Below are 25,783 nucleotides of genomic sequence, written 5' to 3' on the forward strand. Positions count from 1 at the left end.
CAGCAGGTGATGAACAAATGAGCATAGATTGCGGTTTTCTAGAACAGAGGTGTAGATTGGGATCCAATTCCATTCATTTTCTGCAGGCTATTGCTAACCTCATAGTGTCAATATCAATAAAAGTCTACATAAAAGCAAAGCATATAAATGACGTTTTGTTATGAACATTTTCTTAGAAAGTTTCATCCAGCTACAACACAATGAAGATTAATACAGTCTGGTACTGAGTTTTGTAGATAACAACCTTCAATGCCATAAAAAATCCCTTGCAGACAAAAGAAAACTGCTAAACCCCTCTAGAAGTCCCAAGAAATAGGAGTATTTCCCATCAAAGCCTTGTGAGAGTTAACAACCTGCCAAATGTAAATGCCTTCAGTTTCCCATAACACAATACAATCAAGGATCTAATAAATTTCACATAATGCATATTCCTTCTCTTCACTCCCCAAGTGGTGACAACTGTACCTCAGCAAGTGATGAGTTCTTGTACTCCATCTGACACCAAATTTTCAAGGGAGGTCATGGATCACCTACAAAGACAACACCAAAATTCAAATAGGCTATATAGATTTGTAGGAAGTAATGCTAGCCTCATTTCAAAAAATTTTTGTGGAAAATTACACATTTTGAATTGAAGGAATATTGGATAGAATTTGAGATATACACACACAAGAAAGGATACTAATTTCATCATTTGTCAAGGTGTCCAACTTTGAAACTCCAACATTGGAGCTCTTGTGGGATGGAGCTTGTTTGGCAACTTTGACAATTTCTCAAAGAGATATTGAAAGAACTAGGTTCGAATCCAATTAAGAACCTCACATTGTCAGGCAATGTAATTCGGTAATTGCAACATTTTATGAAAAGCTGTTGTTGGATGGGACTTCAAAACTATGGCATGCTAGAAGTCACAATACCATTATTATCCTGTATTTTCCATCATGACGAGTGATATATTAATAGTCCATATGACTGACACTTGCAATAAAAGTGAGTTTTGATGGAAGAAGAAGGGTCATGAATGAGAAGAGATGTAATTTATCATGAGAAGCTGTCAAAGGTTAAATATGCTTGAAGTATTGGAAACTTATAAACAAAAGGATATATCCAAGTATGAAAGACGTAAAGGGTAACAACAGTTGTCTAGTCTTATAAAAATAAAAATAAAAAAATAATGAAAAGAAGAAGAAAAGTTGGTAACATTTTTATAGAAAATATTTTTTTAAAAAAAAAAACATAAAACAATGTTATATTCTTAAAATAGAAAACATGATACTCTGTAACAACCTATTTCAGTTGTTTGCATTTGTATTCATTTGTTTTTAATTGTTTTTATAAGTTGTCAAATGATTGTTTTAAATAAATTTGTACAAGATTAAAAATAAAGAAGTACAAATAAAATGTAATTTTAAAAACATAAAAAAAGGTTATGAACATTTTAAGTTCTCAATATACTTTTGTTTCATAAAAAAAAAAAAAAATTATTTGAAAAATATTTTCGAAAATAGTTCCAAAATTAAGAATTGTTTTTAAAAATTATTCTATAACTTTTTGTAGAACAAAAGTCTATTTGAGAACTTAAAATATATTTTTTATATCTTAAAAAATAAATTTTATTTGTAAAATATTTTTGAAAATAGTTCTAAAATTGAGAATTGTTTTTAAAAATTATTTTATAATGTTTTGTAGAACAAAGATCTATTTGAGAACTTAAAATACATTTTTTATATTTTAAAATATTTTTTATTTGTAGTGTTTTATTTTTAATTATTCTCTAAGATTTTAGTATTTTTTCAAAACATCCCCTAAAAAAATAAGTGAAAATAATTAAATATGTTTAAAAAAACACCATATTTTTTGTTTTCCAATTATTGTACATGTTTTCATTCTCACTAAAATTACAAGATTAAAATGGATGCATGATAATTCAATATAACTAAAATAAAATAAAAATTTAAAATGTCTTTTTTGTTTTAATGTACATGTTTTTAGGTCTTTCTACTAATACATTAATTTAATAAGTATATGTTTCTTTATTTATTATCTCTATTTATATCATTCCAATTTCTATAAATAATAAATATGCCCTCACCTTTCAAATCATAACAAATCTCTCTCTAATTCAACACTTCAATTCTTCAAATTTTAGACTCAAGTCAACTACCTCATTCAAACTTGGCATCCTCATCGGTCCATGACTTCGTCATCCATTTTTATGTAGGGGATATGAGCAATCTTGCGCCATTCTTTCCCTTTATCCCTTTGGCACCGTTTTTTCAGCACAGGACAATTACGAATGTCGAGAACAGAGAGGGAGGCGGGCAGCCCCTGTTTCGGAAAGGACTTTAACTTAACGCAGTTACCAATGTAGAGGCGTTCGAGAGATGTGAGGTTCTCAAGCCCCAGATTGTCCAGGGATTTCAGATCTGGAAACCTCCAAATCACGAGAGAGAAGAGAGTGGAGGGCAGCAGCAGCCACTCCTCGGAAAATGACTCCAACCCTTCTTCTGTACATCCATCAATACCCAATCCTCTAAGGGAGGGAAGTGTTTGTAAGCCCCATTCCTTCCGAGATTCCATAAGCTTGTAGCAGTCCCATATATGAAGTGAAGATAGATTAGTCGGCAAACCCCCTTCCGGAAATGAAACAATTTCTGGACAATCAGCTATCGTCAAATATTCAAGCGATGTAAGGAGAGTGTGCATCCGTTGGGGCAGTGACTTAAGCTTCTTGCAATTGCTGATAGCAAGTCCTCTCAGGTTGGAAGCTGGCAATCCTCCTTGTGGAAAAGACACCAGATTCGGGCAATCGAAGATGCTAATAGTTCGGAGAGATGTGAGATCCATGTTGCGAAGTCCATCTGGAATGTAAAAGGATTCCAGATTTTCACAATTCTGGAAGTCAAGATCTACACGCTTTGTGAAGAAGGCTAATGGAAAGGACGTGAGAGAATCACAACTTCCATCTATATCTAAACTGGTAAGCCTAGGGTAATAACTCTGCGTGGTCTCCTCAGGAAGGGGTAACTCTACTTTCCGACACTGCTTGATTTCAAGTGATTTCAATGAAGAGATGATGGGCAAAGACGTAAGAGAATCACAATCTTTTATGTACAACCTCTGGAGACTGGTATTATTTTGGGTCATTCTCTCCGGTAGGGTCTCTAGAATGTGGCACTTTTCTATTCCAAGGGTTTCAAGCATGGGGGGCAGCCCCATCTCTGGAAGAGAGGAAAGACTCTGACATTCCCTCATAACCAACTTTCGGAGAGATGTGAGCTTAAGCAAAATCGCTGGCAATTCCACTTGTATGGAACAAATATTACTCACTTCCAACTCAGTTATTGAAGGCAGGTGGACAACACTTCTCAACACTACCTCATCACATTCTTTTAAATTCAGTTTCTGAATGGACGGTGCCTCTGGAAGCTGACACACCAATTGCCCACATTCTGAAATTACCAGACTTGTTAAAACAGGAAGGTGCTTGGGCAAATCCCTTTCAGCTTTGGACAACTCTCAATACGGAGCTCATTGAGACAAGGGAACTCCCCCCCTTCGGCTCGAAAACAATCCCATTCCTCCCACTCTGACATCTCCTTGAACACCAGAGTCTGCAGACTTCCAAATGGCTTAAATGAAGAAGGCCCATTCCCATAAAACTCCTGCCCCACCTTTTGCAGAACATCATTCTTCACAATGGAGAGGTTCTGGAGAGACCCTAGCTGTCCAAGCAGTGGCAAGGATGCACAATTTTTACAGTTAGAGAGTTGTAGACACACCATGTTGATGAATGAAGGTTCCCCTAACCAGCTTGGAAATTTTGCACCATAGTAGCATCCGATGGAGAGTTCTTTCAGGTTGCTATGAGGCTGCAGCTTTTCCAGCACACTTGCTGCATCATGTGAATCACCGGCAATTGCATTATCATCTTCCCAATTCAATTCTAACTTGTCAAGGCACTCCTTACCCTTCATATTACTCTCCAAGGCATCTCTAGCATCCGCCACATTTTGCAACTTGAAAATGGCAAGTGTACCACTAAGGTGTGAAAGGTCCCTCAATTCCCCAACTCTTGATCCTGTATGCTTACCGACAACAAAAGTAGTCAACGTTCGAAGATTTTTCATTCTACTCATTTCCATTGGCATCCTTTTTAGTTGAGTCCCATCAATTTTGAGACAACGTAAGTTGATTAGTCTTCCCATTTTTGTTGGCAAATCAATAAGATATTTACACTTTGATAGCATCAATGTCTGCAAGTTGAAAAGAGTAGTTATTGATTCAGGTAGTGTTCTAATTCGAGTATGAGAGAGGTCTAGATAGCGTAGGTGTTTCAAATTTTCAATAGAGTGGGGCAATTCTTTAATGTCATAGTGACTCAAAGACAAAACCCGCAAACACCTCAATGTTGACAACAAACAATGTGAGACCTCCTTGCTTAAATAGAAATTAGGTGATGGATCAGAATAAAGAGGCAGTGCTAGGAAGGTCCGTACACTATAGATGTCAAGAAATGATTTAACTTTCTTGAAGACTTTCAAAGGTTGCCAAATATACGAAGAATGTCGAATCCCCTTAGAAATTTGATTTTGTTGTTCAACCTCCAATCTAAAACAAAATTTTCCTGATGTAAATTGTGCCAAATCATGAATCAGATCATGCATCACAAATTGAGAATCATTGTTACCGTATTGTTGAAAGAACGACCTTAACAGTAGACTATTGAAACATTTCCTCCCAAACTGTTCTACAGTTTCCCCTCTTTTGGAGCCATCTAAGAAGCCTTCAGCCATCCATAATAATACTAACTTCTCCCTTTCAAACACATAGTCCTTGGGGAATATGGAGCAATATGCAAAACATCGCTTCAATGTTGTAGGGAGATAATGATAACTCAAGTTCAAAGCAGGAAGAAAACTACTTTGCTCATTTGACAAATCCCATACTTCATTGTTTAACACTTCATTCCAAGCCGTGATATCTTGGTTAAAGCGTAATAAACCTCCAAGTGTCTTCGCCACCAAAGGTAGGCCTTTGCATTTTTTGGCTATCTTCCTACCGGTTGATTCCAAATTTTGGCATTCATTTGAATCTAGATTTGTAAGGGCTGTTTGTGCTAACAATAACCAACATTGTTCTTCGGTTAATTGACCGAGCTGATGAGAAGAAGTCGTCGTTCGCATAATTGCCGCCACAGTTTCATTGCGAGTTGTTACTAAGACCACGCTGCCTCGTGCTGCGACATTAAAAGGAGCTTGTAGTAGATCCCAACGGGGGGTTTTCTCGTTCCATACGTCATCTAGAACAAGGAGAAATCTTTTATCCTTCATTTCATTCTTCAATTTTTCTTGAAGCGATTCCAAGGTTTTAAATTCACATGGACATTTTGTGATGGACTCAAGAATTGCTTTAGTTATCCCTACAACATCAAAATCGTCCGAAACACAAACCCAAACTCTCTTTTCAAAATGGTTCTCCACCCTGCCATCATTGTAGATGATCTGAGCGAGGGTTGTCTTGCCAATCCCACCCATGCCGACTATGGAAATGACAGAAACTTTATCGACCTGGGTTGCTTCATCTGACAGCATCAATTCAATGATCTTCTCCTTATCAGCATCCCTACCATGAATACGAGACTCATCTACTAAAGAAGTAGTCGGTAGCCTTTCTTCAATTCCAAAGGACACCCCTCCAACACCCTCCCTCAGATGAAGGTCAAGTCTCCGTTTGGCAATTGCATCTAACCCCCTTGTGATTTTGTTTATTTTTTCACCCATCTTTTTGTTAAAGGACATAGCTCTAGGATCCAAAGCACCAAAAGTTGGGATGAGCTTGCGTACCTTACTTGTGCTGGCTTGAGGGCCTTCTGTCAAACTCCTTTGCTTGGCTTCAGTATCAAACTCATCCATCACATCTTCAATGTCATAAGCCAAAGATTTGAGGTCATCCAGCCAAACTTTCACTGCTTTCTCCCTGATCTGCTTGTTCTCAGCATCATCCACCACTGCTTCAATATGGGTCAACGTCTTCCTCCATTCTTCGAGTGTTCTGTCAACTTTTTTCCGGCGAGCGTACTCTAACAGGGGGGAGGCAATCAACTTGTCAATCAACACACCAATGAAGGAAGATCCAACAGTCTCAGCCACAAACATGCTTTCAGAAAATGCGAGAGAGCAAAAGAGATAGGAGAAGGTAAAGTTTCCACAGATTGTAAGATCGTTGTTGTAGTGACCCTTTCAACTCACAAGAAGATAAGGACACAAACACTCACTATACAAAATTTAAAAGAAAAAGAAAAAAAGAGAAGGGTCATCTTATTCTACAGGGAAGGGCAATTCTATCCTACTGTAAAGGGTTTTTGGCTTTGGCTTTGGCTATGTATCATACAGAGCATTAAAAGAGGGATTTTGAAGGGCAATTCATGCGACTCTTTGACCCCTTGAAATTATTTTTGGAAGTGTTGAAATATCAAAATCCCATAATTCAGATAAATTTATTTTCATCTAAATTTCATATGTTTGTAGTTATTTTTCCTCATTCTAATTCATTGTACCTTAATTTTATTGTTAGATATTTTGATTGAATGGTCTTGACTTGGTAATACATGTGAGAACAGGTTTAAAGTTTCAGATGCCCATCCAATAATAAAGCATTTTTCCAAAAGAAAAGTTCAAAAATAATAAAAGTATATGATTCTATTCTCCATAGAAAAAGCATCTTTAAAAGTATATTGATTCCATTCGCAATAGAAAAAGCAGCTTTTGAAAGTGACTCCCACGTGGCCATGTCCGGAAAAGAACCATACAAAAGGTTGATGATGGTCCCACTGCTTTTCAACACTTTGAAAAAATGGAAAAGCAATGAACCTACTTCTTTGAGGTCCCAACTTACCCATTTTCCTTTGTAACCATGTCATTTCATTGGGCTTGTAGGTATAGGAAAATGCCCTCTACAAAATCCATAGTTTACTCTCTTTACTCACCTCTGTTATACCGTTCTTTGTATTTGACACAGAGTGTCTACCATTCTCATTTTGCTAAAGAAATGAAATGAAGTAATTGTTACTAATTTTGACCTAAACATCAATGCAACTTTGCTTAAAGTGTTTAGGTATCGGTATTAGATCGAAGAATGAAAGAAAATGATATCATGTTAATTTTATTTAGTTTTTTATGTTTTTATTTTGTTTTTAAAAATTGATGACAACAATTTCTACTTGTTGTCTAAAAACAGTACTTTTTATTTACTTTTTTTTATTTTTTTATTTCACTTTGTTTTTAGAGAATCAATGATTAAGTCATATTAGGAATTTTAAAAATAGTTTCTTATTTTTAAAAACAAAAAAATGTTTTGAAATCACACAACTAGATAGACTCTAATAGTTTTAAAAACTATTTAAAAAATTTTTTATGCCCTTTTAAAAGTGATTTAAAAAACAATAGAAAAATGGGAAGCCTATCTAATATTTGGAGGCAACCCTTGGATTCCTGTAAATGAAAACATAGTCCTCACAAAGTGGATTTAGTAGTAACCGTTTAATTCAACCTATCTAAAAAAAATAACAATAAGAATTAAAGGAAGAAATAATTTATGAAAGGAAATGGATAAATAATGCTAGATTCATGAGTGGCAAGAATATGATCTACATGTCACAAAGATTAATAGAAAAGGAAACTACAAAATCTGATTAAAAAAAAAAAAAAAAAAGTGTTGAAAAGCTATTACTAGTATGTGAATACTTTTTAAAGTTAAACATGAGAATAGAACTATAGTGGTAAAGAAATAGAGCTATCACTAGTCTTTCATCATGTTTTAAGAGTTACAACACATTGAAAATAGAATCATCCCCTCCCCCTCCCGTCCTTTTTTTTTTTTTTTTGGTTGAATTAATTGATTAAAAAGATGAAAAGATTTTAAATTTATAAATTTAACATTTCTCAGTTTTGAACTTAAAGAGTAATCCATTTTAGACATAGGTACTTTTCAATATTTCAATTATTTACATGTGTTTTAAAAGAAAAGATTATTTTTACAAGAAAAAAGTGAGACAATTTTTATCTAAAATAAGTATTTTTCAGGGTGGAAAAAAGTGGAGGGTTGGTTTTACAAATTAGGGATGATTTCATCCATTTTAAATCGAGCATGCTAGAATTTTTGCATCTCTTTAAATCTTATACCCACTTGGAATAAATAATCTAGACCTTAAACTTATGCTTAGTTCCTAAAAAGCACAGGAAAGAAAAAAAATTATTAAGGAAAATGATTTCTTTATATTTGGATATATTATGAAATATATATATATATAAATCAAATATAATTAAAACTGGGTAGTAATTTATATGCTTACAAATTATTTAATCTTTATATTGAAAAGTTAAATTAAGTAAAATGAGTTTGAAATAGTATATAAAAATAGTTTATTGACTTTACATCTATTTTTTATTTTATTTTCTCCTACTTTTCTTCTCTATTTTCACTCCTACATTTTCCTTAAGGCTATGTTTGGTTCTCTAAAAGTTTGAAAGAAAATGTAATAGAAAGAAAATAGAGAGGAAAATTTAAAAAAAAAAGTGAAGGAAAATAAAAAATAGATTTAAAGTAAATAAATTATTTTTATATACTACTTAAAATTTTTTATTTAACTCTTTTATATAACAATTAAATAATTTAAAAATATACAAATATCTTAATAATTTTAATTATATTTAATTTTTTTCTTATTTTTAATGAGAAAACCAAATATGGGAAAATAATTTTTCTTAGCATTTTTTTTCCTTAGTACTTTCCAAAAACTAAACATAGCCTAAATTTTCTAACAACTCACATAACCTAATATTTTGAACTTCCAAGTGATGATGTTTCTTGTAAATATGCTATATATAGGTTTTAGTAAAGATATCTAGGTCAACTACTCACTTAATTACTTTGGAGATATTTGGGATCCTATTTAGACAATGTTGGTCAATGCTCAAGACACTGTTGGAACATTTTATGTTTTTATGTTTATTTTTCTTATATGTGAAAGTGGATGATTTTTTATTTTTTATTTATTTTTTGTGATTGTAAGCAAAAAGCGATTTGTTCACCAATATAAAATTATTTTTAGTATCACCAATAGTAAAAAAAGAAAGAAAAAAGTTAAATTGGAAACTTATAAAATAAAGTCAATACCATTATTATTTGAAAAAATGGTATATAATAATTAAATAAATCAATAAAAAGAAAATAGATTTTCTTGGTTTCCTCTCTACACTAGAATGAGAATTCTTGAACATGAAAATAAATGATTAGCATATGATATTATAAATGTTATTTTGCTATCTATTATTTCTTTTTGAATTGAGAAACTCATCATAGTAAAGACTTTCACACATAATTTACTATCTTTTTATATACAAACCGACAAATATTGCCCATAGCAAACTCACTCATTATAAATGATTTGTTGATAGTTTACCATGACTACATCATTCTAGAACCCCAAACGTCCTAACCACACCTTTAAGCTAAACATAGAAACATATATATTACTATCATATAATTATTGTTTTTGGAAGGTAATCTCTACCAAGGTGCTAGTGGATCTGCATTTGCATTGATTCTTCCTAGTAACTCAAATATTGTTTTTCCAAGGATTTTGGGATGTTGATAGGGCTAGTAGTGTAGATAGAAAATCTGTTAGCGTTTTTTGTATTTATCCTAGAGGCAACTTGAAACATTGGAGCTCAAGAAAACAGAAAGTGCTAGCATAGAATCTAAATATCGATCCTTGGCCCAAGTTGCAAGAAAGGTTACTTAGCTTTAGTCCTTATTCATCAAAGAGTTAGGAATTAAAATTGATGATACTCTATTTTTTTTTTTGTGGTGTGATAATTTCAGAGTAGGTTCCTTAGCTTCAAATCTAGTGTTCCATGTGAGAATTGAGAATATTGAAATTGATGTCTATTTCATACAAGAGAAATTCATGGCAAAAGGAACTAAACATGCAATACATTCCAATGGAGGAACAAATAGCAAACTAACTAACCAAACCTTTCTTAGCTACATGTTTTGAAATGCTCAAGGACAAGCTTACTATGGAACAATCTATTTGGAAATCAAGTAAATAAGATTTTTCAATTCTAGTTCAACAAAACAAAATAAATCCATAGATACTCACCTTATGCCAATGTGAAAAAGATAACTTTACATAGATTATTTATGAAATTGCATCACTTTAAGCAACACCTTGTCACTTTATATTGGTATTGACACCTTGTATTTTACTTCTCCTTACTATTTATAATGCTTGCAAAAATTATTAACTTAGTTTATCAAATATAAAACTTAATAACTTAAGTTGACTTAAATTATACTTAAGTTGTTAACTTAAAACTTATTACTTAATTTTTACTTTTAAGTATTAAATTTATTTATAAAATTAACTTAAAATTTACTCTAAATCATCATATTAATATATTTATATTTATCTTATCAATTACAATTAGGGTAAAAGAGGTAGAGTAATAATGGAGGTCATAAAATATAAAAAGAAATTGTGGAGGTAATTAGGTTAAATGAACATAAAAAAAAGAAAGTAAAACAAAGATATGAATTTAAGAATAAGTTAATTATTTTTACTTATTACTCAAAGTTGTTTTTAACTTTAAATAATCTATTATGTTATTTTACAAAAAATACTTAATTTACTTAATAACTTAAATTAAGTTATCAAGTTGGTTTATCTAACACTCACTTAGGGGGTGTTTGGTAAAATTTAATACCTATTACTTAATAACTTTAGTTGAAAATAAGTTAAATGGTACTTAAGTTAACTTAAAACTTATTACTTAATTTTTATTTTTAAGTATTAAGGTTGTTTGATAAAATTAATTTAAAATTTACTTGAAATCATCAAATTGACATATTTATCCTCATAAATTATAATTAGAGCAAAAGAGGTTGAGTAACAATGAAGATCTAGGAGTAGTGAAAAAATTGTAGAGATCTTTAGGACCAATGATGATAAAATGTGAAATAAAAATATGAAAAATAAGTTAATTATTTTTATTTATCACATAAAGTTATTTTTTACTTTAAGTCATATTATTAATTTATTGAATGACTTAAATTAAATTATTAAATTGATTTACCAAACAACCACTTATTTTTTACTATTCTTTCATTAGATTGTGAGAAAGAACTACTACCAAGAGAAGGTCAACAAGAAATTTTTTGAAAAATAAACGACTTCTCCAAACGAGTTGTTTGTCATGTGTTTCACGAGAAATATAGAAAAATTAAAAAATCCCATATATGTAAAAACCATAATTGTAACAGACAAATAATGAAAGAAAAAGACAAAACTATAAAAGGAAGGAAAATTTACAATTAAAATGTGTGAAAGCGCAGATAACGTAATCAAGCTCTTAATTTTCCCAACACCTCCACAGATTCCCTCTCTTTCTATATGCATATTTATATATATGCACCTCTTCCTTGTAAATCTGTCTGAATCTTTCTCGGGAAACAAACAGAGATGGGGTATTGGGTTCAGGGGTGGTCCTGCATTCTGGTGGGTGTTGCTGTGATATTTTCTGGTGGTATGTGTTTGGCAAAAGGAGAAGTGGGAGAAGGAGAAGAAGGAAAGTGTGATATATATGAAGGGAGTTGGGTGGTAGACGAATCATATCCTATGTATAACTCAACATTGTGCCCACATATCAGAAGGGAGTTTGACTGCCAGACGTACGGACGGCCGGATAAACTCTACCTCAGATATAAATGGCAGCCCAAGGACTGTGATTTGCCCAGGTACAACTGATCTTTCTCTTTCTCATCATCTCTTCGATTCTTTTTTTTTTTTTTCAAATATCTCATTGTTTGTAATTTTTAATCATTTCTTTTTTTAACTAAAAAAATTATTTAGAATAATTTGTCAAAAAAACTACGTGAAAAAAAAAAAGAGAACATTAATTGCATGTTGTGAAAGGTATTCAAAGGGAAAAAAAACCGAGACTTTTGTGCATGATTTATTTTATATTTAAGAATTTTATTTCAAAATACTTTATTTAATTTTCATATTTTAATTATAAAAATATGTCGGTTATGTTTGATTTCTAGAAAATTTGAGGAAAAATACAAATAATAAAAAATAAAGAAGAAAATTAGAAAAAAAGTGAAAATTTAATAAATTATTTTTATACATATCTTCAAACTTATTTTACTTATTTTTATTTTCTTTTATATTTTTTATCGTGAAATCAAATATAAAAAAATAATTTTTATTATATTTTTTTTGTTCTCTGATATTTTTTAAGAACCGACATAATGTATTAGCTAAAAAATTAAGTCAGAAATTTTCAAGACCAAATTTAGTATCTTAGAGCATTTTTAAACAAACATTAAATAAGGAATTTTCCATTTATAACGTTTTGATTTAATATTATGAATTATTTTATTTTAGGTATATTATATATTATATTGGAAAAATATCTTAAAAATAATTTAGATTTCTTAATCCAATTAAAGAAAAGAATACATGGTATCTCCAAAATTAATGCCTCTAATATATTTGCAAAATTACTCTACCAAAATTTTTTGTCTCAAATTATTAAAGAAAATTGTTTTTTATTCATTTTTAAAGAAAGAAATAAGTATTAATTGAAATTGAGAGTTAGTTTTAAACAGGGAGTTTTCTTAGGGTACAATAAATGGTAGTGGGTATGACTTGACTTGGAAGAATTTTGATGACAACATTTCTTGGAGTTGAGAACTAATTTTTATTTATAAAAAAAGAAAAAAGAAAAAAGAGTGACGTCATGATCCTAATGCTGTTGCAACGGCTAGGAATGGGGACAATGCGGCGGTCTACAATCATTTTCCTTTTTCAAAAGTTGTTATAATTGCTAAGTTGAATAAAAATAGTTGCAACATTATTTACTAATTTGATACTTAGTAATTCATTTTATTTTGAGTAACATTATAATAGTTTATTTGTTTGGTCCCGAAAATACTAAAGATTTTTTTTTTAATTTAATTTTTGTTATAGCATGAAGAACAAGAAAAAAAATGAAATATAACTAAAATTACTTTAAAATTTATAAATTTTAAATTATTTAATTTTTGTAAATAAAAAATAAGTGAAAAAGTTTGGACAAATATACAAAAATAATTTATTAATTTCAATTTTATTTTTCTTAGATACTTATACATTTAAAACTTAAATTTCATTTAATGTCCATGACTTGTCATTTGTGGTTTTTTTTTTTAAATCCATTTCTAATAGAAATTAAATGTTAAGAGTGATAAAGTTTAACATGATTTGTCAACATGATACGAACTTAACATGCATTTTGTGGATTTAGGTAGAGTATGAATGAGTTTGAGTCAAATTCATGTCGACCTACATAACTCATTTAAATAAATAAATAAATCAATTGAGTTATAAAAGTGTTGGTTGAAACATTAATTATATAGACATATATAAGATCTAACTCAATTTGATAATTAAATAGGATGACATAATTGTTAAATGAGTTAAACTACGTATTATCTATTTAATAATTAAGTAGTATTTTGGTTTATAGTTTTAACACGATTATTATTCATGTTGAGTTCAGGTTGAGCTATGTAGTAAAATACTTAGACTTTGACACTACATCAACATGACCCACCACCACGAATTGACATCTCTAGAAAATGTTGACATATTAAAGTTTTTTTCCTATCCATTTAAGATTAATATTACTTTAAGAAAAAATTCAAAACTAAACTAAGACAAGGTAAAAATTTAAAGGCCATTTTTGTAACTTAGAATTTGATTTTTTTTTTTTTAAAGCTTTTGAAATTTAATATTTTTCCAAGAAAATAAAGTAAACAAAAATATATATTTTTTCTAATTTGTTTAGTAATAAGCTAGGCCTTTTGAACAAGTTGAATAATTTTGTGAAGTTTACATGATATTATGTCATTGTATTTTGCTACTTGTTACATGGTGGAGATGATGAAATTGCAGATTTGATGGACAAGATTTCTTGAGGAGATTCAAGGGGAAGAAGATAATGTACATAGGGGATTCAATTAGTCTAAACCAGTGGCAATCAATGGTCTGCCTTCTTTATGCTGTTGTTCCTGATCAATCCAGAATTTTCCAAAATGCAAATGGCCCTCTTACTACAGTCATTTTTCAGGTCAGTCAGCTTTGTCACCCACCAACAGACCCACTCTAAATTACAAAAATCTTCTCCATACTTTCACCTTTCTTAAGGTTAATATAGTACTTTCACAAGAAGCCATATTTCCACATCAGTAAATACTAACTGCTTACTCACATCACCAAAAGGGAAAACCCTTTTATTCCAAGCTAATGATGAACATTCCACTATAATGACACCGGAAGAGATCCCTTGGGAATCTCTAACCCATTCAAAAACCTGAAACTTTACCCAGTTAGCACTTCCAAAACCTATTCAAAATAGGAAGCCTTGTGATTTCTTGAAGAGATTCAAGGGTAAGAAGATAATGTACATAGGGGATTCAATCAGTCTAAACCAGTGGCAATCAATGGTTTTCCTGATCAATCCAGAATTTTCCAGAATGCAAATGGCCCCATTACTACAGTCACTTTTCAGGTCAGTCAACTTTGTCACCCACCAACAGACCCACTCTAAATTACAAAAATCTTCTCTATACTTTCACCTTTCTTAAGGTTAATATAGTACTTTCACAATAAGCTATATTTCCACGTCAGTAAATGCTAATTGCTTACTCACGTCGCCGAAAGGGAAAACCCTTTTATTCCAAGCCAATGATGAACATTCCACTGTCATGATACCGAAAGAGAACCCTTGGGAATCTCTAACCCATTTAAACACCTGAAACTTTACCCAGTTAGCACTTCCAAAACCTATTCAAAATAGGAAGCCTTGTGATTTCTTGAGGAGATTCAAGGGGAAGAAGATAGTTTAAACTAGTGGCAAGCAATGGTCTGCCTTCTTCATGCTGTTGTTCCTGATCAATCCAGAATTTTCTAGAATGCAAATGGCCCCATTACTACAATCATTTTTCAGGTTAGTCAGCTTTGTCACCCACCTATAGACCCACTCTAAATTACAAAAATCTTCTCTATACTTTCACCTTTCTTAAGGTTAATATAGTACTTTCACAATAAGCCATATTTCCACGTCAGTAAATGCTAGGTGCATACTCATGTAGCCGAAAGGGAAAACCCTTTTATTCCAAGCTAGTGATGAACATTCAACTGTAATGACACCGAAAGAGATCCCTTGGGAATCTTTAACCCATTCAAACACCTGAAACTTTACCCAGCTAGCGCTTTCAAAACTTATTCAAAATAGAAAGCCTTGTGATTTCTTGAGGAGATTTAAGGGGAAGAAGATAATGTACATAGGAGATTCAATCAGTCTAAACTAGTGGTAATCAATGGTCCGCCTTCTTCGTTATGTTGTTCCTGATCAATCCAGAATTTTCTAGAATGCAAATGGCCCCATTACTATAGTCATTTTTCAGGTCAGTCAGCTTTGTCACCCACCTATAGACCCACTCTAAATTACAAAAATCTTCTCTATACTTTCATCTTTCTTAAGGTTAATATAGTACTTTCACAAGAAGCCATATTTCCACGTTAGTAAATGCTAAGTGCTTACTCATGTCGCTGAAAGGGAAAACCCTTTTATTCCAAGCTAATGATGAACATTCCATTGTAATGACACCGGAAGAGATCCCTTGGGAATCTTTAACCCATTCAAACACCTGAAACTTTACCCAGTTAGTACTTCTAAAACCTATTCAAAATAGGAAGCCTTGTGATTTCTTGAGAAGATTCAAGATGAAGAAGATAATGTACATAAAGGATTCAATCAATCTAAACCAGTCACAATCAATGGTCTGCCTTCTTCATGCTGTTGTTCCTAATCAATCCAGAATTTTCCAAAATGCAAATGGCCCCATTACTACAGTCATTTTTTCAGGTCAGTCAACTTTGTCACCCACCCATAGGCCCACTCTAAATTAAAAAAATCTTGTCTATACTTTCACCTTTCTTAAGGTTAATATAGTACTTTCACAAGAAACCATATTTCCACGTCAGTAAATGCTAACTGCTTACTCACATCGCCAAAAGAGAAAACCTTTTCATTCCAAGCTAATGATGAACATTCCACTATAATGACACCGGAAAAGATCCCTTGGGAATCTCTAACCCATTCAAACACTTGAAACATTACCTAGTTAGCACTTCCAAAACCTATTCAAAATAGAAAGCCTTGTGATTTCTTGAGGAGATTTAAGGGGAAGAAGATAATGTACATAGGGGATTCATTCAGTCTAAATCAATGGCAATCAATGGTCTGCCTTCTTTATGCTGTTGTTCCTGATCAATCCAGAATTTTCCAGAATGCAAATGGCCCCATTACTACAATCATTTTTCAGGTTAGTCAGCTTTGTCACCCGCCCACAAATTCACTTTAAATTACAAAAATCTTCTCTATACTTTCACCTTTCTTAAGGTTAATATATTACTTTCACAAGAAGCCATATTTCCACGTTAGTAAATACTAAGTGCTTACTCACGTCGCCAAAAGGGAAAACCCTTTTATTCCAAGCTAATGATGAACATTCCATTGTAATGACACTAGAAGAGATCCCTTGGGAATCTCTAACCCATTCAAACACTTGAAACTTTACCCAGTTAGCACTTCCAAAACTCATTCAAAATAGGAAGCCTTGTGATTTCTTGAGGAGATTTAAGGGGAAGAAGATAATGTACATAGATGATTCAATCAGTTTAAACCAGTGGCAATCAATGGTCTGCCTTCTTCATGCTGTTGTTCCTGATCAATCCAGAATTTTCTAGAATGCAAATGGCCCCATTACTACAGTCATTTTTCAGGCCAGTTAGCTTTGTCACCTACCCACAGACCCACTCTAAATTACAAAAATCTTCTGTATACTTTCACCTTTCTTGAGGTTAATATATTATTTTCACACGAAGCCATATTTCCACGTTAGTAAATTCTAAGTGCTTACTCACGTCGCCGAAAGGGAAAACCCTTTTATTCCAAGCTAATGATGAACATTCCACTGTAATGACACCGAAAGAGATCCCTTGGGAATCTCTAACCTATTCAAACACTTGAAACTTTACCCAGTTAGCACTTCCAAAAATTATTCAAAATAGGAAGCCTTGTGATTTCTTGAGGAGATTCAAGGGGAAGAAGATAATGTACATAGGGGATTCAATCAGTTTAAACCAGTGGCAATCAATGGTGTGCCTTCTTCATGATGTTGTTCCTGATCACTCTAGAATTTTCTAGAATGCAAATGGCCTCATTACTACAATCATTTTTCAGGTCAGTCAGCTTTGTCACCCACTCACAGACCCACTTTAAATTACAAAAATCTTCTCTATACTTTCACCTTTCTTAAGGTTAATATAGTACGTTCACAAGAACCCATATTTCCACATTAGTAAATACTAAGTGCTTACTCACGTTACCGAAAGGGAAAACCCTTTTATTCCAAGCTAATGATGAACATTCCACTGTAATGACACCGGAAAAGATGCCTTGGGAATCTCTAACCCATTCAAACACTTGAAACTTTACCCAGTTAGCACTTCCAAAAGTTATTCAAAATAGGAAGCCTTGTGATTTCTTGAGGAGATTCAAGGGGAAGAAGATAATGTACATAGGGGATTCAATCAGTCTAAACCAGTGGCAATCAATGATCTGCCTTCTTCATGCTGTTGTTCCTGATCACTCTAGAATTTTCTAGAATGCAAATGACCTCATTACTACAATCATTTTTCAGGTCAGTCAGCTTTGTCACCCACCCATAGATCCACTCTAAATTACAAAAATCTTCTCTATACTTTCACATTTCTTAAGGTTAATATAGTACTTTCACAATAAGCCATATTTCCACGTCAGTAAATGCTAAGTGCATACTCATGTCGCCGAAAAGGAAAACCCTTTTATTCCAAGCTAGTGATGAACATTCCACTGTAATGACATCGAAAGAGATCCCTTGGGAATCTTTAACCCATTCAAACACTTGAAACTTTACCCAACTAGCACTTTCAAAACCTATTCAAAATAGGAAGCCTTGTGATTTCTTGAGGAAATTTAAAGGGAAGAAGATAATGTACATAGGAGATTCAATCAGTCTAAACTAGTGGCAATCAATGGTCCGCCTTCTTCATGTTGTTGTTCCTGATCAATCCAGAATTTTCCAGAATTCAAATGGTCCCATTACTACAGTCATTTTTCAGGTCAGTCAACTTTGTCACCCACCCATAGACCCACTTTAAATTACAAAAATCTTCTCTATACTTTCACCTTTCTTAAGGTTAATATAGTACGTTCACAAGAACCTATATATCCACATCAGTAAATACTAAGGGCTTACTCACGTCGCCAAAAGGGAAAACCCTTTTATTCCAAGCTAATGATGAACATTCCACTGTAATGACACCGGAAGAGATCCCTTGGGAATCTCTAACCCATTCAAACACCTTAAACTTTACACAGTTAGCACTTCCAAAACCTATTCAAAATAGGAAGCCTTGTGATTTCTTGAGGAGATTCAAAGGAAAGAAGATAATGTACATAGGGGATTCAATCAGTCTATACCAGTCGCAATCAATTGTCTGTCTTCTTCATGTTGTTGTTCCTGATCAATCCAGAATTTTCCAAAATGCAAATGGCCCCATTACTACAATCATTTTTCAGGTGAGTTAGCTTTGTCACCCACCAACAAATCCACTCTAAATTACAAAAATCTTCTCTATACTTTCACCTTTCTTAAGGTTAATATAGTATTTTCACAAGAAGCCATTTCCATGTCAGTATATACTAAGTGCTTACTCACGTCGCCAAAAGGGAAAACCCTTTTATTCCAAGCTAATGATGAACATTCCACTGTAATGACATCGGAAGAGATCCCTTGGGAATCTCTAAGCCATTCAAACACTTGAAACTTTACCTAGTTGGCACTTCCAAAACCAATTCAAAACAGGAAGCCTTGTGATTTCTTGAGGAGATTCAAGGGGAAAAGGATAATGTACATAGGGGATTCAATCAATCTAAACTAGTGGCAATCGATGGTCTGCCTTCTTCATGTTGTTGTTCCTGATCAATCCAAAATTTTCCAGAATGCAATGGCCCCATTGCTACAATCAGTTTTTAGGTCAATCAGCTTTGTCACCCACCCACCGACCCACTCTAAATTACAAAAATCTTCTCTATACTTTTACCTTTCTTAAGGTTAATATAATACTTTCACAAGAAGCCATATTTATTTTATATTCTTTTTATTATTAATTTTTATTTTCTTTCATTTATTTATTTTCACTCTACTTTTTTTAAAACTACATATTGAATGATCTTGTAGGATTATGACTTGTCGATTATGGTATTTCACTCTCCATACTTAGTAGATATTGAGATCGAAGAAATTGGTCGAGTTTTGAAGCTTGATTCACTCAAGAATGGCAGCATATGGAAGACCAATGACATCGTTATCTTTAATACATGGCTTTGGTGGTATCGTAGTGGACGTGCCCAACCGTATGTATTAATGTACCTTCTTAAGTGCATTTCCTTTTTATTATTCAATAGTTTTGAGATAATATATTTTGATATATATGATATGAGAAACTTATAATGGATAATAATAAATTAAATCGAAAATAGTATTATTTGTACAATAATGACTTTCTCGTACTAGTGATTTCAATGAACTAATTTTTATTGTAGATGGGATTATATTCAAGATGGTGATCAGATAAAAAAGGACATGGATCGAATGGTTGCATTTAAGAAAGCCTTAATTACTTGGGCTAAATGGGTGGATTCAAATGTGGATTTCAACAAAACTCAAGTTTTCTTTCGAGGAGTTACGCCTGCCCATTATGAGTAAGCTCTTTACCTAAACTCAAAATTTAAATTTTGAAAATTACATAAATGAGGTTATATGTGGTTTTTATTTCTTAGGTTTTAGGTTAAGCTTTCTTTATCATAAATTTAGAAGTGTCTTTGTTCAAAATCTTGAGTGATCACATTGTTATTTTTTTTAAATATATATATATATATATATATATATATATATATATATATATATATATATATATATATATATATATATATATATATATATATATATATATATGAATAATTAACATTTATGGAAAATTATAATTATTTAAGAAAACACAATTTCAATCTTATATCATTAGGGTTTGTAGAAATGAAAGAAAAAAAAATGATAATTATATCATTCGCTAAGGAATAAAACTCAACCCGATGCATCTCTATTTTTTGTTCAAGAAAAACTTTCACTTAATTTTCCTTCTAAATAAAAAATATTCATGGTAGTATATTAACCCTTTCATAATCATACTACCACCAATTATTCATTTCAAATGGATATTTTATGAGGTTATTTATCATTGATGTTAACTTATGAAATGAATCGTATCATGTATTGTATATAAATATCATAAGATACACTTAAGATACAACATGGATATACGATATGTATCGATTTTCATAAATAATATATCCTACCATTCTATGGTAAGTTTTTAACAACTATATCATTTACGACCAACCTAACTTTTATATCTTTATTTTTTGTGTGGTCAAATTTAGTGGCAAGGAATGGGATGAGCCAAAAGTGACTAATTGCTCTAAGGAGACACAACCAATAAGTGGATCAACATACCCGAGTGGCTTGCCACAATCAAGTTACGTATTAGAAGGAGTTCTAAGTGGTGTGACAAAACCAGTTCAATTCCTCAATATTACAACTCTCTCACAACTAAGAAAAGATGGTCATCCTAGTATGTACAATGGCGTCAACAGGAGCATGGACTGTACCCATTGGTGTATTGCAGGAGTTCCAGATACTTGGAATCAACTTCTATATGCAACCCTCATCAGTCAAAATTGAAATGAAATGTATGATCTCTAATTTTTTCTTTCATGACTTAAAATAATCTCTTAGAGAATTATTATTGGTTTTTGGATTTGCCTAAAATAAGAAGTCATTGAAAAAGGGTACTTCAGATTTCATATTTTAGATAATAATTAAAGTTTTTTTTACTTATATATATTGATAAAACCTTGATAAATAATATTGAACTTAAAAAAGCAAATAGTACTAAAAGGATTGAAGTGATGAGAAAAGGCAAAAAAAAAAAGTGGGTCTTAGTAGATGTTTGATAAACCAACTTAATAACTTAAAAGTGATTTTATAAATTAAGTTATTAAATAAATTAAATATGTTTGATAAAATAACTTAATGGTATCATTTAAAGTAAAAAACAACTTTAAGTAATAAGTAAAACCAATTAACTTATTCTTCAGTCTACATATTTAATTTACTTTTTTTTATCCTTATTTGTCTTAATTGCTTTCATAGTCTCCTTTGCTACTTCACCACCTTCACTCTTACTCAACCTCCTTTGCCCTAATTATAATTTATGGGGATAAATATATTAATTTGATAATTTAAAATATGTTTTAAGTTAATTTTATCTAACAACCTTAATACTTAAAAAAAGAATTAAGTAATAAGTATTAAGTTTTATCAAACACCCTATTTGACTCTGATGATTAATTATGATTTCTTGTAAAGTTCTTTCAAAAAAATTACTACAAAATCTTAATAAAAAATATGTTAGCATTTTGTTATTATATTTTATAATGACTTTATAAATAAATAAGTGGATAATTTTTTATTATCCATTTATTACATAAAAAGTAAAAATTAAGACATTTCGTGGGTGTTTGGTAAACCAACTTAATAACTTAAAGTAACTTAATAATTTAATTTAAGTCACTAAGTAAGTTAAATATATTTGGTAAAATAAGTTAATGGTATGACAACTTTAAGTAGGTAGTAAAAATAATTAAATTATTCTCAAGTCTACGTTTTGTTTTACCTTTTTATCTCATTTATTCCAATTACCTTCATGATCTCTTTTACTACTTCATGACCTCCATTATTACTCAACCTCTTTTGTTCTAATTATAATTTATGAGGACAAATATGTTAATTTAATGATTTATAATAAATTTTAAATTAATTTTATCAAACAACCTTAATACTTAAAGTAAGAATTAAGTAATAAGTTTTAAGTTAATTAACAAATTAAGTATAATTTATCTTAAAATTAACTTAAATAATTAAGTAATAAGTATTAAATTTTACCAAATATCTCCTCAATAATGAAAGATTTGAACCTTATCCCTTTTTTTAGGTTCAAATTATATGCTATGTTTATCGTCTCATAGAATTAGGGTTTTGAGCAATTTTAAATCATGCCTTAATTCTTTGGAATTGAATTGAATTTGGATCCCCAAATGTTCTATATAAGTTTCAAATTTAATATTTATAGAAAATAAATGATGGGAAAAGGTGAAAGTATGTAAAATCACAAATACTATCATTTTAAGTAAAATATTAAATTATAAAAACTAGAAAAGAAAAAATTGTTTATGGAAAGGTGCTTTTAAGCATCATATTTTCCTATCTCTTATATGAAGTTTAATTTTAAATTATAAGTTGTTTCAATACAATTTGTCTAATTTTAATTTAAAAAAAAACAAAAATTATGATGAAAATATGTTTAGATGATATTTTTTTTTTCATTTTTATCCTTATCATATATCGAGTTTCCTAATATTTAAAATATTCTATAAAATATTAATAAAACTTTTCTAATATATAAAATATTATGTATAGAGAAACTTTTTTAATATATAAAACTTTTCAATATTCAATCTATTATAATATAAAAGAACTAATATTTAAAATAAAAAAATTTCTAGCATTTATTTATTGTTTTTGATAACGGATGAGCCTTCCATGTCCAAGTCCTTAGGATTCTCCATGGGGATCCAAATCTCAAAGTGTTATCTGTAATAACCAATACTGAGTAAATCAAGGTATTTAACTTAGGGTAGGATTCAAACTCACGATCATGTAGCTTTAGCACACATTCTAACATTAGTCTTATGCAGTTGGGCCACCTTGGTAGGCTTTCTAGCATTTATACCTTTCTATTAGAATTCTTGATCCAAGCATGTCTGCTATACACTATCCCCCACTCTTTCTTGTTAGTGAACTCAGTTGAGTTTGTTACCAAATTCAGTTAGTTTCAACTAATCATTTCTGTTAAAACCAATCTCTCAAGTTAGTTATAGGTATCAACAACTATGTATATAAAAACTACAAAAGTGTAATGATTTTATAACTGAAAAATAAGAGCAAGAAACATTACTCTGTTTTTCTCTGACTCTGTTTTCTCTTTCTCTTCTTCTAATTGTTTCTATTACTCTATTTCTTCAAACATGCTATTAGAGCAGGCTTTAGCTTAGTTATCCGCCATGGAAGAAACCTCAAGAACCACCAGTTTTCTCCCCGTTTCCTTTCCTCATCTAGTCTTATCCAAACTAGACAATCATAACTTTCTGGTTTGGCGAAAACAGATACTCACCACATTAAGAGGCCATAAGTTGCAACACTTCCTTTCTAAAACTTTAGTTCTACTCTCCAAGTTTCTCTCATCAGACGATGAAACCCAAAATCATGTAAATCCCAAGTTCCAGGATTGGGAACAACAAGATCAGCTTATTATGTCTTGGCTTCTTGCATCTATATTTGATGTTTTTCTCACTTGTATGGTGAATTGTAACACTTTAGCCCAGGTATGGAAAACTCTTGAACTATACTTTGCTACTCAAGTGAGAGCCAAAGTAACTCAATTTAAGACGCAATTACACAACACCAAGAAGGGAGACTTGTCTATAACTGATTACCTCCTTAAAATCAGAAATGTAGTTGATTTTCTTACCCTAGTTGGTCACAAGATTTCTATCAAAAATCACATAGATGCAATTTTTGAAGGTCTTCCTCAAGATTAAGAAACCTTCATCATCTATGTCAATTCTAGACTTGATTCATACACAGTTAAGGAAATTGAAGCCCTTCTTCTTGCTCAAGAAAGTCGTATTGAGAAAAATACCAAGATTGCAGATCTTTCCACTCCTAGCTTGGCCCATCTCATCACAACTAATAACTCTCCACACTTTACTCAAAATGGTTCTCCACATTTCAACTACAAAGCTGGTACCAGAAACTCAAATTTCCACCCACCTAAACATTCTGGAAATGGAATGCAACACTTCCATGGGAACTTCACTCAATGAGGAAAAGGACGCCATGGTCAAGGCTCCTGGAAAGGCAACAACAAACCTCAATGTCAACTTTGTGGAATAATTGGTCATATTGTCATGCAATGCTACTACCGATTTGGTCGATCTTTTACAAGGCCCTCACAACTTCAAGGAAATCATCCATGGGGAAATATGGCTCATCTTCTTCAACAATTATGCGAAAATTTTTTTCCAGGAACCTCATCTCCATCAGTAAAACCAACAACACCAAGAATGATCCAAGACAACAACTGATACTTGGATTCTGGAGCCACTCATCACCTTACACCAAACCTCAACAATCTCTTGACCAAATCATAGTTGAAAATGTGAATCTTAATAATGGAATACACCTAGAGGGGAGATGAATAGGTGTTTTATAACAATTTTGAAATTCTCCCAACAAATATTACCTAACCTTAGACTATCTTAATGTCAAGAAACTTTTCTTCCAACAACTTTTCAACAAATCATAACATCCACAAGCAAGAATGTATGCATCAACACTCTCCCAACAATTTATCAATGCAAAACACATGCAAATGCTTCAACACTCCTAAAAAATAAATCAAAATGTAGAGTGAGAGAAAGAGATAATGAACACCGGATTTTAACGTGGAAAACGTCCAAAAAGATAAAAAACCATGAGCCTATCACTGATTGAAAAACTCCACTATGAAGAATAAAAACTGAGTACAAGGTTTTACCTAGCTCAAGCCAACCAATCCTTCCCGGACTACTTGACTAGTACCTTCATTTTCAGCTTCTCTCTTCTTCTTTTGGAGCACACTTGGAGTCCGTACCAAGCTCAATCCCGGCCTCTTCTTGGATCCACACAAGAAGAAAAATGGGTATGTACCCAAACCCAAATAGAATAAGAGATTGAGATGTGAATGAAGGAATGAATCAACCCATTTATTGCTTAAGAAAATCCATTAAAAACTAGTTTGGAAAACATTAAGAGAAGTAGATTTTCTTTGCAATGAAAAACCCCAAATTAGGAAAACAAAAATGAGAAAATGAAGAACACTAGGAGTGTGGCTGCTCTCCCCACGTTTTCTGCAATCTCTCTCTCCAGAAAATTAGAGAAGATTGGTTTTTAAAGTGTAAAAAGAAACCCTTAATCTAATGGCTGAGATTTGATAAAAAAAAACATTAGTTGGATAGATCCACCCCTACACCTGGATCGATCCAGAAACAGAGGAATGAAAGCCTTGCACCAAAAACCATTTTTCCCAACTTTCTAACACATTTAAAGATTAAAAGCCGGGTTGATTCACATCCAATCACTCCACGCTCGACTACATACCTCGGCCTCTTAGCAAAGTCTTAGTCTTCAAAGTCAAGTAGTACGAATAGGAATAGGAAAGCCGAGTTAGGGGACACTTAGGAATTTTGTCCGGAATTGCCAACCTAGCTAAACACTCACAATCTTCCCCTTTGGCAATTCTGGGATAAAACCCTTTACAACACGAATGAGTACAAGTAAGTAAGCCCCACCCAACTCTCATACAAGGCCCCTCACTCACTCAAAACCACAACCTAGGTACTACAAT

General features: G+C 31.9%; 3 protein-coding genes across 4 annotated transcripts; 1 reads left to right on the forward strand and 2 right to left on the reverse strand.

The window, feature by feature from the left end:
• Nucleotides 1–56: 56 nt before the first annotated feature.
• On the reverse strand, nt 57–6,467 carry LOC117927867 (putative disease resistance RPP13-like protein 1). Of its 2 annotated transcripts, none has more exons than XM_034847564.1 (3): nt 2,165–6,467; nt 466–530; nt 57–353 (listed from the first exon to the last, which is right to left on the reverse strand). In XM_034847564.1, the coding sequence occupies exon 1, from the start codon at nt 6,156–6,158 to the stop codon at nt 3,471–3,473; it is 2,688 nt and encodes an 895-aa protein (XP_034703455.1). In that variant the 5' UTR covers nt 6,159–6,467; the 3' UTR covers nt 57–353; nt 466–530; nt 2,165–3,470. The 2 variants fall into 2 exon arrangements, with proteins under 2 accessions (XP_034703455.1, XP_034703454.1); XM_034847563.1 differs by having other exon boundaries at nt 2,093–6,467.
• On the reverse strand, nt 2,185–3,219 carry LOC117928260 (putative disease resistance protein At3g14460). Its single transcript, XM_034848171.1, has one exon. The coding sequence runs from the start codon at nt 3,217–3,219 to the stop codon at nt 2,185–2,187; it is 1,035 nt and encodes a 344-aa protein (XP_034704062.1).
• Nucleotides 6,468–11,524: 5,057 nt separating the features above from the next.
• On the forward strand, nt 11,525–20,958 carry LOC117928261 (protein trichome birefringence-like 38). The gene is made up of 5 exons (XM_034848173.1): nt 11,525–11,799; nt 14,003–14,177; nt 19,399–19,574; nt 19,764–19,922; nt 20,658–20,958. Exons 1-5 carry the CDS (start codon nt 11,525–11,527, stop codon nt 20,956–20,958), a joined length of 1,086 nt encoding a protein of 361 aa, XP_034704064.1.
• The last annotated feature ends 4,825 nt before the right edge of the window (nt 20,959–25,783 follow it).

This window comes from Vitis riparia, chromosome 13 (assembly GCF_004353265.1).
Source record: "Vitis riparia cultivar Riparia Gloire de Montpellier isolate 1030 chromosome 13, EGFV_Vit.rip_1.0, whole genome shotgun sequence".
Lineage (NCBI taxonomy): Eukaryota > Viridiplantae > Streptophyta > Magnoliopsida > Vitales > Vitaceae > Vitis > Vitis riparia.

Excerpts from the sequence above, each read along its gene's own strand:
- LOC117928260 (XM_034848171.1), bottom strand. The coding sequence starts at position 3,219 with ATGGGGCTGCCCCCCATGCTTGAAACCCTTGGAATAGAAAAGTGCCAC.
- LOC117927867 (XM_034847564.1), bottom strand. The coding sequence starts at position 6,158 with ATGTTTGTGGCTGAGACTGTTGGATCTTCCTTCATTGGTGTGTTGATT.
- LOC117928261 (XM_034848173.1), top strand. The coding sequence starts at position 11,525 with ATGGGGTATTGGGTTCAGGGGTGGTCCTGCATTCTGGTGGGTGTTGCT. Across the intron at positions 11,800-14,002 it reads AAGGACTGTGATTTGCCCAG|ATTTGATGGACAAGATTTCT; the intron begins GTACAACTGATC and ends ATGAAATTGCAG. Across the intron at positions 14,178-19,398 it reads TTACTACAGTCATTTTTCAG|GATTATGACTTGTCGATTAT; the intron begins GTCAGTCAGCTT and ends ATGATCTTGTAG.